The 18,239-nt window shown below is 31.4% G+C and overlaps 1 protein-coding gene across 2 annotated transcripts in view; it reads right to left on the bottom strand.

Annotated features, from left to right (window-relative positions):
- Nucleotides 1-988: 988 nt before the first annotated feature.
- The window catches only part of LOC139511361 (FK506-binding protein 15-like), a 35,775-nt gene continuing 18,524 nt past the window's right edge, over nt 989-18,239 (bottom strand). Inside the window, exons 16-32 of one of the 2 annotated variants that reach the window (XM_071298023.1) lie at nt 17,915-18,027; nt 16,954-17,058; nt 16,399-16,461; nt 15,593-15,687; nt 15,216-15,318; nt 12,406-12,577; nt 12,012-12,148; nt 11,577-11,660; nt 11,192-11,263; nt 10,408-10,560; nt 10,162-10,254; nt 9,381-9,575; nt 8,910-9,017; nt 8,436-8,682; nt 6,502-6,976; nt 5,421-5,532; nt 989-2,108 (exon numbers count right to left, since the gene is read on the bottom strand). In XM_071298023.1, coding sequence (XP_071154124.1) covers nt 2,031-2,108; nt 5,421-5,532; nt 6,502-6,976; nt 8,436-8,682; nt 8,910-9,017; nt 9,381-9,575; nt 10,162-10,254; nt 10,408-10,560; nt 11,192-11,263; nt 11,577-11,660; nt 12,012-12,148; nt 12,406-12,577; nt 15,216-15,318; nt 15,593-15,687; nt 16,399-16,461; nt 16,954-17,058; nt 17,915-18,027 — 2,405 coding nt within the window. In that variant the 3' untranslated portion in view covers nt 989-2,030. The remainder of the gene's footprint in view (nt 2,109-5,420; nt 5,533-6,501; nt 6,977-8,435; nt 8,683-8,909; nt 9,018-9,380; nt 9,576-10,161; nt 10,255-10,407; nt 10,561-11,191; nt 11,264-11,576; nt 11,661-12,011; nt 12,149-12,405; nt 12,578-15,215; nt 15,319-15,592; nt 15,688-16,398; nt 16,462-16,953; nt 17,059-17,914; nt 18,028-18,239) is intronic. The other variant, XM_071298024.1, reaches the window with a different exon arrangement.

Below are 18,239 nucleotides of genomic sequence, written 5' to 3'. Positions count from 1 at the left end.
ACTATTCTTTCAAAGTTCTTAAATGTTGTTGAATTTTCAACACACAATTGAGTCAGGCTCAAAAGGCCATGGATAGGGAAGTCAGTCCCTAGTCCACCATCTACTCTGCCTCCTGTCACCTCTACCTCACAGAATAAGTAGGGCCCTATAGGTATGGAGTATTTATACAGAAGCTAGCCTTATGTCAGTTTGTCGTCGTTACAGACTGTGGATTCATTATTATTCGTTGGATACCAATACTCGTGGGTTTTGTGGGTACAGGTGAACCACAAATTTAAATGTTCAACAAAAAAAATAATTCTATAAAGTTGTATCCAGACTTTGTATTGTAACATAGTAAACAATAATAGACTTTCAGAACCCTGGCTGATACCTGCCTAGATCATATTGCAATATAATAAAATCCTGCCGATCGGTGACACATTCACAACAAATCGTAGTGTATCCTTTCCAATACGTGGTGTAACCGTACTAGCATAAAGGTATCCGAATCTAGCCGTAAAAATCATCCTGGCCTATGAATAAGTACCAATTAATAAGGTTTTGATAGGGACTATAACGGATTAGTACGGTCTTATTCGGTTTAGTAAAGAGTTACTACGGTCGTTTGATCCTTCGTCAAATTTTGGGCATGTTAAAAAATTATCAAGGATATACAAGTACTACTACGTATGACTACTGCAACAATACGGATATCTACCGACTAATACAGATTGCCAAGAATGAAGCCGGATTGGATCCGTAGATAATCCGGCGTCAAATCTGTGAATGTGTTACCTAGGCATTACACAGAGAATGGTTAGAAAATGACAAAATCAACTGCTTTGGAAATCAAACTTTTTTTTGATTTGTTTCAAGCTGTTACCAACTGATATAAGGAGAGTTTCCACCATATATGGCTGGCTAAGTATCTACTACTCAAGGGAAAAAATCCATTGCACATGCAGGGAGTATTTTACTGAATTTTCATGTAACATTCACAAGAAACTTGTCTCATAAAAATAATTTATTATCTCTGTAATCTTTATAACATTGCACATTATTTTGTATGACATGTAATTATTTAAACAATAAAACAACAAAAGCACCAAATGCTGATACTTGTAATAAAGGGAGATAATTTCTAACAAACTAATTTTTCCAAACTTTAAATGATTCTACATTTAACAAATCAACTTTACAATAAATTAATGTTTTTTTTTTTTTTTTAAAGCAAACTGTTAGTACAAATGGATTTAAATTTTACAATACATTTTATCTATTACTTCCATCTTCAACTTTTTAATATGCCCCTATCAACCATCAAATAGCCTGGATTTTTATCATTTTAATCATGAAATTTTGTCGACATAAATGAAATATTCAACATGATTACACTATATGGGAACATAAATTTACATCCAATAGCAATGAGTTTTCTTAAATACTATACATTTATTATTTTTTTGCAATGTGTTTACTATTGCAAAATTACTACAGGATAGTTTTTCAAAAATAAAAAATCACATTTTAAATGTAATACTATTATTTGAATGCGCCTTTTCTTGATGTGGCAATAAGTAATCTACCATTTTATTCTATCTTTCATTATTGATAAAATTAGTACTTTCAACATTTTCTGAATTTACAGAAACAAGTTACTACAAATCAAAAATTGTACACAGTAAGAAGGGTATCAAAACTGTTGAAGGATTTTATTCTACAAGATTATTGTTTATATTAATGTTGCTATTAAAAGGATTTGGAATAAGCAATTATTGTATATTTAAATCAGAAAAAAAAGGGAAAAATAAAATTTAGTACCATGATATGCTAGTTATGCTTATTATATGTACATCTTCTCAATCTCATGAAAACTATTGCTGACAGATAATGCACATCTATTTAGGCATTTACAAGACGTATAATTACCATAGAAAAATTAACCTCCCTAATGAATAATGCAATTTTGCTTTCAAAACAATAACAACACTTTGTGGAATGTTCTATCACAGTTTTGGCACATAAGATTATGTTCATAACAGTTTGTGTTAACTCAACCAATCTAAATCATCATCGTCGTCGTCATCATCACCAAACAATGGCGGGGGAGGCTGTGGTTTGAAATCCTGTGAAAAATATAAATAATATGAATTAGGTGATGAAATGATAGCCAAACAAAGCTGTTTTTAAAGATGTAATGTTAGGATTTTTCTCATTGTTGAAGGCCATACATCGGCCTATAATTGTGAACTTCTACTTCATTTGAAGTCTTTTGGATAATTGTCTCATTGGTAATCATAACACCTCTCCTTATTTTTATATAGAAATCATGTCTTCCTCAATCATAAAATTGAAATAATTCATATAGATTCAATGATTTAAAAAGTTTAAAATATTAAAACTGTACAGTAATGCTCTGTATTAAACATGGGCTATAGAAATATCCCTTCTTAAGGAGGCTCGAGGGTATAAAAATTTTAGAATAAAAATTAAACATTTGTTTTTCATTGCAAATTTAATTTGTTATCTTTTGTAGTTGTTACTTTATCATATGGTACAAAAATCATTCAAAACAATCATTTTGTGTTAGCTCCAGATGACTTTTAAAATGTATAGATCATTGAAAAAGTTCCAAATTATCTCCCTTTAGTGGAAAAATGCCATTTTTTGGCTTTAAAATTGAAATATCTTTTTTAACTCATCGGTGACCTATATTTTTTAATATAATTTCCATATAAGCTGTACTTAAACTAAATTATTGTAAAATTTGAGCGATTTCTGTTATAAATTTCTTTTTTTTATTTCGATATTACCTTTATTTCTCCTATTACTTCAACAGAAAAAACCCACCTTTACAAAAATGTATGCTTCTTTCGAAGGCAGATTGTGAGCGCAAATGAACGGTGACCCCACTTTTTTATTTTATTTTTCAATTAACTATAAGATAAAGTTTATTTATAGAAAAATATAAACAAATCCTATATATATGATTTAGACCCGCGAACCCCCTTAAATTATCCTTATTATTTTGTAACTTCTTAGGTTTTCCTAGGCTATGTATAACCTAGATGTGTATGTTAAATAAAAAGCAAAACACTTGACATTATTCCATAATAAGAGATGTAAAAGAAACGAAAGGGACATTAAACTCATCGGTTACAGTGAGTTGATTGTAGGTGTTATGGTAAAATTTTACCTATAGCTCAACCTGTTTTTAAAATTGTCAACACAATAGGGACATTTAAATTGACCAGTTGGTATTGTTAGATTTAAATATACCTTGATTCTACCTGTACAGATTTTTATTCACCTAACCCAAAGTTTCAGCATGCTTTTTTCCTGAAGATTTTCTTACCTAGGATTATTCTATTAAAAATTAATAGGGAAGAAAATAATTTGGTTTTCATTGTTTTAAATCCCTGATATATTTGATTTATCAATTTTTTACCTAAAATTCTAAATCAGTAAAAGATTAAAATAAATATGTATTACTATGTTTGAAAATTTAAACTGTTTTTACACCAAAATGCTTCTTTAAAATTCGAACCCTTATACATAGTATTGTCCAGCTGCCAGTGAAACAAGAAATAGCTGTTCAGGGTGTTTACAGTTTAAATTTTCAGAGGGATATGTTGTTTTTTTCTTCACATGACCCTTCAAGATTCTCATTTTGGATTATTATTTGCAATGTTTTAAATCTTTTGGTGTCATTGTGCATACAATATTGGATTTATTTTATTTGAATTCACTACTCAGACTTTTTATAGCAATTTTGCTTCTTAAAATGTGATGTGTTTCTTTCAAGATTTTATTGTCATGAAGGACATCAAGGAGGAAATAATTCATTCAAACCGTTTTGTGGGGCTTACATATGATGTTGTACATATAAAATTCGAAATAATTTTGGAGTATACCTTGCTGTGTTTTTTCTTTGAAATCTATTATAATATTAGTGGGAGTTTTGTGCATAAAATGCTGTGTTCACTAAAGGAATTCAATTTTTCATACGATGGGATTTAGTTATGTCAAAGATTTAAAGATTTCAAAACTGGAATTCAAGTAGGAGATATAGTGTGAGTTCATCCAACATGTTTCTGTGGCTTTAAATGTGATTTTTGAAATATTCATTATTAACTTTGGGATCTATTACAAATTTAAGATGATTCCCTATTTAAATGGGATCTTGGAAATGAAATAAAATGTTAAAGTAATGCAGTGGATATAGTCTAATCTAGTGATAAAGTGAAAAATAAAAGTAAAATATTCTAAAATATTCCTAACGTGAGGAAATGTTTTTTAAAAGTGAATGTGAAATTGGAAATAGTCATTATAAAATTCTGAATCAAATATTGTTTGATTTGGAAATTATTATAGGAAATGAAATAAAATGTTGAAGTAATGCAGTGGATATAGTCTAATCTAGTGATAAAGTGAAAAATGAAAGTAAAATATTCTAAAATATTCCTAACATGAGGAAATGTTTTAAGTGAATGTGAAATTGGAAATAGTCATTATAAAATTCTGAATCATATATTGTTTGATTTGGAAATTTATTATAGGAAATGAAATAAAATGTTTACTGTGGATATATTAAAATCAGGTGATATATAGTAAAAATATAAATAAAATACATGTATTACAAAATATAAGTGAGGATAACTATTTGGAATATAGTAATGGAAATGATTCTGAATTATGTATAGATTCTGCACCTGTTAAATTAGGATGTATATAATTGGAAGTTAATCAGAATTTATACTATGGATTTAGAAAAAAATCTAGTGAAGTAGTGAAAAATGAATAAAATTGGGAATTATTTAAAATCATTGGAATTCTGGATGAGATGTCAAATATTAGTGTAAAAAAATTAATGAAATTGTTTATTCAAATATGATTTTGAGGTTTCATTAAAGTGAGTGAAATATTACGACTGGATTATTTAGGGTATTAAACACTGCTAGTAGTGGCTATGCAAACATTTAGATGAAATGTAGTGCATTTTAGGTCATGCAATTTTAAATTACATGTAACTGCAAGAAAATAAAATATATGATATAGTCATTCTTGTTTGGCTTGATCACTCATAAGATTTTGAATGACAGTAAAATAAAAATCTCTCAATAGAATAATCCTAGGTAAAAAAAAGTTCAGGAAAAAAGCATGCTGAAACTTTTGGTTAGGTGAATAAAATTTTTTACAGGTAGCATCAAGGTAGATTTAAATCTAACAATACCAACTGGTCAATTTAAATGTCCCTATTGTGTTGACAATTTTAAAAACAGGTTGAGCTATAGGTAAAATTTTACCATAACACCTACAATCAACTCACTGTAAAAAAACAAAAAAACACCATTGCAAAAAATCCAAAAGACGAACAACAGTACATAAATACAACATAGTAAACTTATTACAATGAAGATATCTAATAAAACACTTACATCATCTAACAAATCAACTTTTGATGATTTTTTCTTTATATCTTTGGTTTCATCCTTGTTGAAAGATATTCCTAATGTATCTTCCACATGATTATCATCTCCAAATAAGGAGCTGAAATGTAAACAACAGTTATTGACATCTATGGATATCATTGAAGATTGTTGTAAATATATAATAAGACAAACATTTTGCCATGTAATAATTTATTAATCAACAGTTTATGTTTTCATGAACATTGTACTAGATATTGGATCTTGTAACCATGTTAATAAAATTATGATATTGTAAGTAATAAATAAATTATGAAAAAAAATTCAATGCAAAGGGAGATAATTTAAACTTTTGTTAAGGTGGCAGGTACCAGTTTTGGTGTACCAGAACATGTGTCCCACGCAGAAATTTTGTTATAGTTAAGTATTGAGGTATATAATTGCATCATGTGGACTGAAAAAATAAATGAATGTAAATTCTAGGCTATTGTACTACACAAGTAAGTAGTTGCATACACAGGTTGGGGATTTCCTTCACATATAGGTCCAATCAGATGTCAAAATTGTGGTCTCCTCACTTGACGGCATCCAATCAAAGTGGGGGAAAAATTCAGTTTTATGTAAACAAAAATATCTTGAGATTTTGATGGTAAGGATAGGTTCGGACAAGGCTCTAATTCACTGAATATCCTTTCTCTCTTGAATTTTGGCTAAAATTCTTGTCGGCTTTTAGCAGGATTTTGCAGGTGAGGATTAGATTGGTATCAGAGCATCACATTTTTTGCCTTATTTGCAATGCATTTATAAATTTTTAAATTTCCATGCAGGACAGACACCCAAATTTAAAGGTTTTCTATATATTAACATAAGCACGCACACATCTTAGTTCCTTGAAACCATACATTTTATTTGAATATAAGCTTGAATGAATTTTCAAGAAAATAAAATCATAAATCCATGAAATTCTAAAGATTTATTGTAAAATAACTGGTTTCTGCCACCTAAAATACATTTTTTCAATACAAGGGGAGATAATTTTCTTATTTTGTAAAAGATTTTGACACAAAATGAATTCAATAATCAAACATACTCTGTATTGTTCTGTTGTGTTGGTTCTTCGTCAAATATAGGTGGAGGCTCCATAGAAGCAGCAGGAGGTACTATAGGTTTATTATTTTTCTCTATTTTAGGAATATCAAAATCACTTAAGTCTACTTTGGCTTTTGAACCAATATCACTGTCCACATTCTTTTTATTTTCAGTTTTGTTAGGTTCAGTATTAGAATCTGCTATTTGTTGATCCTTCATTTCATTAATTATTTCCTTTTCATCATGGTTACTTTCCTTTTCTTGTTCATCTTTAACAACATTATTATCTGAATTGACATCAGGAACATTTTCTTGAGTATTTTCAACAACACTGGCTGCTGATTGGTCAGTTTCAATGTTATTTTCTGTTTCATTGGATACTTCTGGCAAATCTTCAGGTATATTTTGAGGGTCCTGACTGGGCATTTCTGTATTTTCAAATTGTGTTAGTTCTGATTCTACTGGTTTATTAACATCTGAAATAGAAATCAGATCTGCATTAATAATTTCAACAAGTAATCCCAAAATATGACACTTTTCAAACTGTGTTCAGTAATACAGAATAACTAAACCTTTAATTAATAGTGTTAAAGTAAGATAGCACTTATCAAACAAGTGAAACTGCGAGCTACTGCTCACTGATGATACCCCCGCCGCAAGTGGATAATATTAATAGTGTAAAAATATGCAAGTGTTCAGTAAACAGGAAGTTGTCAAGTGATGAATCTGAAAACGCATCACACAGTATAGCTGACTTATATAAATCCTGAAACCAAATTTCAGAAATCCTTGTATTGTAGTTCCTGAGAAAAATGTGACGAAAATTTTCAACTTGGCTATCATGTGTAAAATCATACAAGTGTTCGGTAAACAGGAAGTTGTCGAGTGATGAATCTGAAAACGCATCACACAGTATAGCTGACTTATATAAATCCTGAAACCAAATTTCAGAAATCCTTGTATTGTAGTTGCTGAGAAAAATGTGACGAAAATTTTCAACTTGGCTATCATGTGTAAGATCATACAAGTGTTCGGTAAACAGGAAGTTGTCAAGTGATGAATCTGAAAACGCATCACACGGTATGGCTAACATATATAAATGTTGATACCAAATTACAGAAAGGGTGGATGTGTAGTTCCTGAGAAAAATGTGACGAAAATTTTCAACTTGGCTATCATGTGTAAAATCATACAAGTGTTCGGTAAACAGGAAGTTGTCAAGTGATGAATCTGAAAACGCATCACACGGTATGGCTAACATATATAAATGTTGATACCAAATTACAGAAAGGATGGATGTGTAGCTCCTGAGAAAAATGTGACGAAAATTTTCAACTTGGCTATCATGTGTAAAATCATACAAGTGTTCGGTAAACAGGAAGTTGTCAAGTGATGAATCTGAAAACGCATCACACGGTATGGCTAACATATATAAATGTTGATACCAAATTACAGAAAGGGTGGATGTGTAGTTCCTGAGAAAAATGTGACGAAAGTTTCATGGGACGGACTGACTGACGGACTGACGGATGGACTGACAGACAGAGGTAAAACAGTATACCCCCCCTTTTTTAAAGCGGGGGTATAATAATTAAATTTTACAGGAATGACTCTGATATCTACTAATGGCAGACAAACAGCAATGAATTATATGTACACACTGTGTGGATGGATGCAGTAAACTGCATTCCTGTCATTGAATACTTGTAATTAGAAATTACATCATTATTAATTAAATGAAATTACATTGCAAAATGTAATCGATTACAGCTGATTGTAATTAATGATTACAATTACCCCATACCAGATTGATTTAGTCTTGATTTTTACACAGCAATGGATTATTTGATTTTGAGAGAGCATGGTGAGCTTTGGAAATTACCAATATAATTTTGAAATAAAATCTTCTTATTGTCATACAGATCTCTATCATACCATTCTTCTTTTCTTCCTTTAAATTATCTTTTACGTCCTCATCATCTTCATCTGATTCTTCTTCATCCTCTTCATCTTGATCTACAACTTTCTTATCTTGCCCCTGAACTCCCTCTTCTTGATCTCCATCTGGATCCTCATCTGGATCTTCATCATCCTCTTCCTCTTCTGATTCCTCCTCACTCTCTTCCTGTACCTCCTGTTTTGGGGCTGCACTTTGACTTTGAACCAGTTTTAGTGTTGTGGACTGTAAACAGATAGATTAAAAGATAAATGGAGTCTACTTAAAAAATATTACTTTTTTCATTACATTGTTTCAGGTTTCTGTTTTTATTTAATAAAAATCACTACACTGTTATTATTGTTTTTCTTTCATTATTGCACATAAAAAATGTAGCTCAGTGTGTCATTATGGTATAAAATCAAATGATTCTTTGAAGGGGAAAAACAAGCTACAATACAATAATTCCTGACCTTTATAGAGTTGAGTATAGCACCAAGCACATCACCACCAGTATAGGTTTCATCAGAATCAAACTTATTCTTTAGTTCCTGATAAACAGTATTCATAATCTTCTTAACCTGTACAAAATATTTAATATTTCATTCAAAATTTAATATGTAACAATACAATACAGTAAGCTTTCTTTAAGGTCAGTGCATAAGATAACATACAGATATAAGCTCTTTAGAAGATTAAAATATATCAAAGTAAAATATCCATTGTTGAGGTGCAAGTTTAAGAAGAAATTTCCAAAATTATGTAATTGAATTTATTGATTCTTCATCTAAAATGTGTCTTCAAAAAAATGTTACTAGTTTTTGATGTATAAAGAAGAATTCTACCTTTAGTCAACAACAATGAAGTTATCTATCATTTACTTTGCTTTAAGGTGTGACTTATGTCACTATTAAAACCTTTATTATAATTCTGTTTTTATTTACCTCTCCAACAACTGATTGATTAGAAGCGTCCCCACCACCACCACCAGATGGCACTCTAACTTCCTGTTGTTTCTGGGCACGCTCTAAAGCCTCATCTCTTTCCTCTTCCATTTGGTCCCTTTCTGTTTCCAGTTCACTTATTCTATCTTCATATTTATCTTTCATACCAGTAGCTTGATTTCGTAAATTTTCATACTGAAAACAGTAAAGTCTCACATGAAAATTCTATAGGGTGTATTTGGAAATTTTGTGTGAAATAATAAGTTTGTTTATATAGAATTAAGTATCTTAAATGATTTTCTATGGTGCAGTGCTCTTAATTACATAATTCTTATTTCAAAGGACTTTAGATTTGAATGACACTTTTATTGATGAACTATATCTGCATATCAGAAAATATAAAGCATTTATACTTTCAGAAATACCTTTAATTAAAATTTTCTGTATAAGATCTATAAATGTATATAATAAACAGTCATTTATAAAAATGCTATTATATCATTTTAAATTGAGATTTCACAGAAATTTTGTTAAAAATAAAAAGACATCTGTATCTTTTAAATTGAGACATATATTTCACTAATGCATAACTCTATTCCTTGCCTGGCTTTGGTTTTACTTTTTTGTATGTCCTTTTTGATCTATAAGCTTTTCATTTTTTAATAAGTTTTGGATTTTCAAATAATTTGGCCTTGTGCATCACTGAAGAGACATTTTTTTATTAAAGTGCACATTATTACTATTTTGATGATAACATTTAATATAGACATAAGATGCATACCTTATCTTTCCATACTGTCATTTCTTCTATCTGTTCCTGTAATTCTGTTATCTGACTTTCTGTCCCTCCTGATGAAGATTTGATCTCTTGTATCTGTAGATAATATACATAACAGGTTAATTTTAAAATCTAATCTAGGCTTTAAAAGCATTGCTGAATGATCATAAAATATTTTTCACTAGAAACATAATAAGCAATAAATAATCTTACACATATAACATCTTAACTTAACCAATTTCAATTTACCTTTTTCTCAAGCTGCTGAATGGTAGTTTGAAGCTCTTCATTTTCTTGTCTCATTTCCTGAAGAGCTCTCTTGTGTTTTTCCTGTTGTGCAGTCATCATTTTATCACATTTTTCTTTCCATTCTCTGTTTAATTCTTCCTCCACTTGTGAAACCTAGATTAAATCAAGGCATTAATAATCTAATTTATCTACATAAAGCTAGTCAATATGATCTGTAATTTGATATCATGATGCCGATTCAACCAACATATATTTGAAAAATACTGGAAAACACATTTTTCAAGTGTTATAACTTAAGTAATTAGCGATTCATCAACAATTTGTTGATATTTCAATTCTAGAAAAGATTCCTTTTTGGCAGTTTTTATTTTATGTTTACATTTTTGCTTATAAAATACTTTAAATATATCTTATTTGTTAATTTCTTGCCTGACTCTCACCATTGAAATAGGCAACATAAATATCAACAAATATTTCTCTGTTTTAGAGCCATTTAATAATGTTTAGATCAACAATTTCTGTTGCAGTTAAAATACATATAAGGAACTGTTGGGGTAAGATAAAATTGTGTTTTCATGAATATTGGATTTCATGTTTTGGCCAAAGTCTGCACTAAACCTATAGAGTATTTATACTTCTTTTAACATTGAAATTTATGGTTCACCTGTTTCCAAAAAATCCACAATAGGTATCCCTTGAATAGTAATCAATCCAAAGTACTCTTATTTTGACTTGTAAAAAATAAAACTAGAGTCAATAAAACCAACAAGAGTAAAATACTTACTTGTTCAGCAGTAGCAACATCTGTTGATGATTTGGCTTTTCTTAATTTGTCTCTTAGTGTCTGGATTTCTCTCTGAAAATTATATGATCTGAGATATGAATGACAAAGATAGAAAAAGGAATTTAGTTTGTAATAATCTCAGTAAAGTTTTAATTTGTTTAAAGAAAACTAATCCTAGTCGAAACCTGCAATGAGTTTATATGACTATAATAAGGCAAAACCTAACTATATTTTGTGAAATCTCAATGACTTTTGTCATTTTAAGTATTTTGTGTAGAAAGCAAAGCTTTGATAGTCATTGTTGAATAAATTCACAACTTTTAACAACACAATAACTGTTAGTCAAAGGGAGGTAACTTAAATTATTCTCTGGTATCAAACAGACCTCCATTTGTTCTTTATTTTCTTCGAATTCCTCTTCCATTGCTCTCTTTTCTTCTGTTGCTTTTCTCTTCCTGTCACTTAAATTCTGTCAATAAATGATGTTTTTAAAAATGACTACAGAGATTCGCAGTATCCAAGAAAAGTAGCAATAAATTTGATCTTAAATGTAGCTCTTATTCACCAATAAAAAACTTTGTGTAAATCAATAAATTCAGAATATTCCATCAACCAATAAACAATGTAGTGTGCATTTAGGAAGTAAAGAACAATTGTGTAAGAAACATACATTACAAAGTAATTGTTCTTATGAGATTTGCATTTATCTACTGACTTTAATTAAGTGTGTGGGTTATTTGGGATAGTTTACACATTAATGACCTCTAGAATAAAATGTGTTTAGTACTATCATTATCAATTGTGTATGTAAGTAACATACCTTTTCCAGGTTTTCTTTGGATGACTTTATATCATTAAACTCTTCCTGTATTTGTGAGATCTGTGACTCAAAATGTTTACGCCTCTGTCTTTCCTCCTTAAAATTTGTTGACAGTTCTGTAATTTTCTGACTGTCATCTACAAAATCAATGTACAGGTCTATAAATATATTTGAAAATCAATCTTTTTCCTTTTTTCTAGTATCCTTTTCTGGATGGGGTATTCATATCATGATATTTGAAAATATAGTATAAAGGACAAGTCTTAAAGATTTTTTTCATGCTATAGGTTGACCTTTGTGTAAAATTGTCATATATTGTATAGATTATACAGAAAATAAATTAAACAACAATATTCTTCCTTTTTCATATTCTGAATCTGAATTGCATACTTACCAATTTTCTGATTTTTCAGTGCCTCAAGTTCCTCTTGTAGCCTAACAGAATCATTTGATGAAAGTCCCATTTTCTGCTGGTATTCAATCTCTTTCTTTCGTAAGTTTGTCACCTCTAACTGTAGATTACTGTACAGAGATGTGGCATTGGCCAATTCTGTTGTAAGCTGTACCTGTTAATATAACATAAAAAGTATGAGCAGTCATTAAAATCGTTTTTAACAGAAAAATGTATATTTGAAAGGTTTAATGTGTTTTTATCAAGAGAAAGTTTTTAAATTACTGCCAATGTCATCGGTAACAATGTATTCAAACATAAATAAGATCCTTCACCAAACATGTAATAAGGTACAATTCATAATTTTTTTACTTGAGTGAATGTTTTCAAAATTTGAATTCATGGAGTAAACCGTACTTTCCAACAAAATTCAAAGCAAGTAAATTAAGTCTTTCCTGCTCTAGGTCTCTAATTGTAAAGCTGGTTTGTAACTGTGAAGCTGCAGTAACATTCCCCTCCCCCCCATGATCTACAGCCAGTACTTCAGTTTAGGACTGGGAAGTTCTTGACCCCCCCCTGCTCTACAGCCAGTACTTCAGTTTAGGACTGGGAAGTTGTTGACCCCCCCCCCCAAACATAACAAAATCAGTAACTTACCTTTTCCTGCTCTAGAGCCAGTACTCTAGATTGTGACTGTGAGGCTGTCGAGGTATAAAATCAGTAGATCTATAGCTTACCTTTTCCTGCTCTAGAGCCAGTACTCTAGATTGAGACTGTGAGGCTGTCGAGGTATAACATCAGTAGATCTATAGCTTACCTTTTCCTGCTCTAGAGCCAGTACTCTAGCTTGTGACTGAGGCTGTCGATGTATAACATCAGTAGATCAGAAACTTACCTTTTCCTGCTCTAGAGCCAGTACTCTAGATTGAGACTGTGAGGCTGTCGAGGTATAACATCAGTAGATCTATAACTTACCTTTTCCTGCTCTAGACCCAGTACTCTAGGTTGAGATTGTGAGGCTGTCGAGGTATAACATCAGTAGATCTATAACTTACCTTTTCCTGCTCTAGAGCCAGTACTCTAGATTGAGACTGTGAGGCTGTCGAGGTATAACAGCAGTAGATCTATAGCTTACCTTTTCCTGCTCTAGAGCCAGTACTCTAGATTGAGACTGTGAGGCTGTCGAGGTATAACATCAGTAGATCTATAGCTTACCTTTTCCTGCTCTAGAGCCAGTACTCTAGCTTGTGACTGAGGCTGTCGATGTATAACATCAGTAGATCAGAAACTTACCTTTTCCTGCTCTAGAGCCAGTACTCTAGATTGAGACTGTGAGGCTGTCGAGGTATAACATCAGTAGATCTATAACTTACCTTTTCCTGCTCTAGACCCAGTACTCTAGGTTGAGATTGTGAGGCTGTCGAGGTATAACATCAGTAGATCTATAACTTACCTTTTCCTGCTCTAGAGCCAGTACTCTAGATTGAGACTGTGAGGCTGTCGAGGTATAACAGCAGTAGATCTATAGCTTACCTTTTCCTGCTCTAGAGCCAGTACTCTAGATTGAGACTGTGAGGCTGTCGAGGTATAACATCAGTAGATCTATAGCTTACCTTTTCCTGCTCTAGAGCCAGTACTCTAGCTTGTGACTGTGAGGCTGTCGATGTATAACATCAGTAGATCAGTAACTTACCTTTTCCTGCTCTAGAGCCAGTACTCTAGATTGAGACTGTGAGGCTGTCGAGGTATAACATCAGTAGATCTATAACTTACCTTTTCCTGCTCTAGACCCAGTACTCTAGCTTGTGACTGTGAGGCTGTGTATGTATAACATCAGTAGATCAGTAACTTACCTTTTCCTGCTCTAGAGCCAGTACTCTAGGTTGAGATTGTGAGGCTGTCGAGGTATAACATCAGTAGATCTATAACTTACCTTTTCCTGCTCTAGAGCCAGTACTCTAGATTGAGACTGTGAGGCTGTCGAGGTATAACAGCAGTAGATCTATAGCTTACCTTTTCCTGCTCTAGAGCCAGTACTCTAGATTGAGACTGTGAGGCTGTCGAGGTATAACATCAGTAGATCTATAGCTTACCTTTTCCTGCTCTAGAGCCAGTACTCTAGCTTGTGACTGTGAGGCTGTCGATGTATAACATCAGTAGATCAGTAACTTACCTTTTCCTGCTCTAGAGCCAGTACTCTAGATTGAGACTGTGAGGCTGTCGAGGTATAACATCAGTAGATCTATAACTTACCTTTTCCTGCTCTAGACCCAGTACTCTAGCTTGTGACTGTGAGGCTGTGTATGTATAACATCAGTAGATCAGTAACTTACCTTTTCCTGCTCTAGAGCCAGTACTCTAGGTTGAGATTGTGAGGCTGTCGAGGTATAACATCAGTAGATCTATAACTTACCTTTTCCTGCTCTAGAGCCAGTACTCTAGATTGAGACTGTGAGGCTGTCGAGGTATAACAGCAGTAGATCTATAGCTTACCTTTTCCTGCTCTAGAGCCAGTACTCTAGATTGAGACTGTGAGGCTGTCGATGTATAACATCAGTAGATCAATAACTTACCTTTTCCTGCTCTAGACCCAGTACTCTAGCTTGTGACTGTGAGGCTGTCGATGTATAACATCAGTAGATCAGTAACTTACCTTTTCCTGCTCTAGAGCCAGTACTCTAGATTGAGACAGTGAGGCTGTCGATGTATAACATCAGTAGATCAGTAACTTACCTTTTCCTGCTCTAGTGCCAGTACTCTAGATTGAGACTGTGAGGCTGTCGAGGTATAACATCAGTAGATCTATAACTTACCTTTTCCTGCTCTAGACCCAGTACTCTAGTTTGAGACTGTGAGGCTGTCGAGATGAAACCTTCATTTCTCTGTTCTATTAATGTCTGACTCTTCTCTACAAACCTACAACAGAAAAAACAAATACAATTTTCTATTCTAACTTAAACCAGAGGTAGTTACAACAACCCTAAACTTCAGATGGCAATGATATTGTATAGATTTTTGAGGATTTAATGTCTTTCAATTGTCCACTATTATAGTTTCTATTGTAGTATCATATTATATCAGACAGCATTCTTCATATTATATACGAAGTTGAACTTCATTGCAACTTTGATATTAAATCTAAACATCTTTAACTGTCCTACTTAAAATTACTATATGTGTGACTACTTACTGTTGGTTAGTCTGTAGAAGCTCTGATATCTTATTGTTTAGTGATTCTATTTTTGAACTTTTGTCATATCCATCTTTTCTTAGTCTGTCGTTTTCCTACAAATAAGAAAAACACGTTTACTGTTAATTTTGTAATCATTTTGATTACCAATAAAAAAAAAAAGATTTTCTGAAATTTGTACAGTAAAATGCAGGAAGCTACATTGGCTTATTGCACAGGAATTGAATCAATTTGACAGTGGTGATAAATAAAATCAAAGTTCTTGTGAGCACTGAAGGATAAAGTTTGCTATAATTTTGCAATGTACCCAGTTTTTCTAAAAATTAAACATTGAATTGTATTGAGCAACAGGACACATTTCAGCAATATTTTATATTAGAGTTATATTTTTTGCCAATAGCCACAATTAAGGTTGCAAATCAATACAGTACTATATCTGATATTGGTGTATTTCTCGTCCCTAATAAATACCTTCAACTATATATAGTCATGTACTTTTAAATATGATAGAGGCGAACAACATGAAACAATAAAATCTAACAGCAACTATAGTTCAACTTCAGCAGCTGAAACACCATATAATTTATGGCAACTTTTGTTCTAACATTTCATTATATTATTTAAATGTTCATTTCATAAACTTTTGTGTATAAATACAAACAGTTGGAAAGATGAATTCAGTGTTCGAGCCACTGAAATTAAACTGTTTCAAAAAATGTATTAAAATCAACCTGTTTAAGTCTGCCAACAAGAAATGTTAAATAAAAAAAAAAATTGTGATAAAAAACAAAATCATAGAACTTCACCAATGTTAACTTGTAAGTTGTGAGATATTCACAGTAAGATGAGGATATAACTGTTTGTACTATCTACAACAAATAACACAAGTAAACAGGGATAAAATAAGTGTCCACAGTGAAAAATTTCTTCGGTGTTTATTTTTCTTATATCTCAATGGTAATTTTTGCAATTAGAATTTAGATGTTGATAGTAGGTATTTTAAAGTATACCGGTATGTAATATTTGATTACAACTCTTGAGCTAATATATTGGAAAGACATCTGTCAGTTGTTGAAGTCTGTACTGTTTGGTCGTAAGATTTCTTATGATTTATATGTCATTAATATGCTGCCTAATTGACATATAATATCACAAAGCTTGACAAGCCATGCATTTTAATTTTGAAAATTCACAGTTTTTGAAGTAAATTACTGTATCATACTCCCTGCAGAGATAGAATGATATTAATTAAATGATTTGAAGTCAGTGCCTTGAATAGAAGAACCCTATACTATGAAGCCACAAAGCCATAAGTGATGATGTGATATTAATTCTGTAATAGTAATCAGCAGGCATTTTACCTGGACAATTCTCTGTACATTATGCATCAGAACAGATGCCTCCATGTTAGGTTGGGTGGACTGTAAACTCAGTTGACCATTTTGTTGGTTTTGCATACTTTCTACCTAAAAACATATAATTTTATTACATTGTTGCAATGAATGACATTGATTGCCCAGTTAAATTAAATCCGATAATTTCACATTATTTCACTCTGACGTCATACAACAATAGATTGTCTCAAGACATCGATAACGGCGGATCAAAACAAATTGTGAATGCGTAGAAAAACGATATAAGTTCCTTATATGTTTTACATTAATTTCTTTAAAAAGAGCCATTTGCCAATGTTATAAAAAGAATAACTAATTAAAGAATTCAAATATCCAAAAATATTCAACTCGTGACCGAACAACACTGATAATTAACTCATGCGCTACGCGCATTCGTGAATTAATGTGTTGTTCGGTCACTCGTTGGATATTTTTCTCTATTTGAATTCTTCGACTAGCTATTCTATAAATATAAAGCACATATTCATAAAACAGACTTATTTGTAAGTTTTCAGAGGTTATTTCAAGGTAATATAATTGTATAACATATCTTCTAGACTTTATGTTTGTCTTTCCTAATAGAAACATGGTTATGCCATAATGGAATACTATGAATTCATTTGATTTGTTTTCTTGGGTACTAATTTTCAAAGATTAAGGAAAAATTGTATTTTCAGCCATATTTGATTTAGTGATTAGTTTCAAGACTATAAAAAATTTGTACTAGAACATTTAATTTTGTTGTTCTTCTGTACCCACGAAATCTACAAAAATTAGTGACACATGCATAATAATGAATCCACAGTATGGACTAATTAACAAAGCATAATAGTTGTGTTTGTTTCCATTGTTTGAGTACAAAGTATATTTTTTGTATCATTTATATGTTTGATCAATGTTTACTGAATTGCAGTCTCTATAATCATACCTTTTCCAAAATTCTCTCTACTTTATCAGACACTTTTCCCATACTAATTCTCAACTCTGTTGTCTGCTGTCTGTTCTCTGTTAACACAGGCAAAATCTGAGTGTCAGGTGCAGCTAGAAAATATATATTTTATAATGAGAAATTTTTGCACACAGAGACCTCTTTTTTTTTTTTTTTAAATTATTAGTAAGTTGCTTAGGTAGCCTTTTATGTTTTGTATGTCTAGGCTTCTCACAATATCTATACAGAAATTTATATTCTTTATTTTAATTTTGAAATGAGTTTAAGTAAGAGGTTTTCGGTAATATTATTTCCAGCAAATCAA

The sequence above is a fragment of the Mytilus edulis genome, chromosome 2 (assembly GCF_963676685.1).
Source record: "Mytilus edulis chromosome 2, xbMytEdul2.2, whole genome shotgun sequence".
Classification (NCBI taxonomy): Eukaryota; Metazoa; Mollusca; class Bivalvia; order Mytilida; family Mytilidae; genus Mytilus; species Mytilus edulis.
The sequence above is the reverse complement of the archived record's forward strand: the minus strand, read 5'-3'. Positions and strand labels throughout refer to the sequence as shown.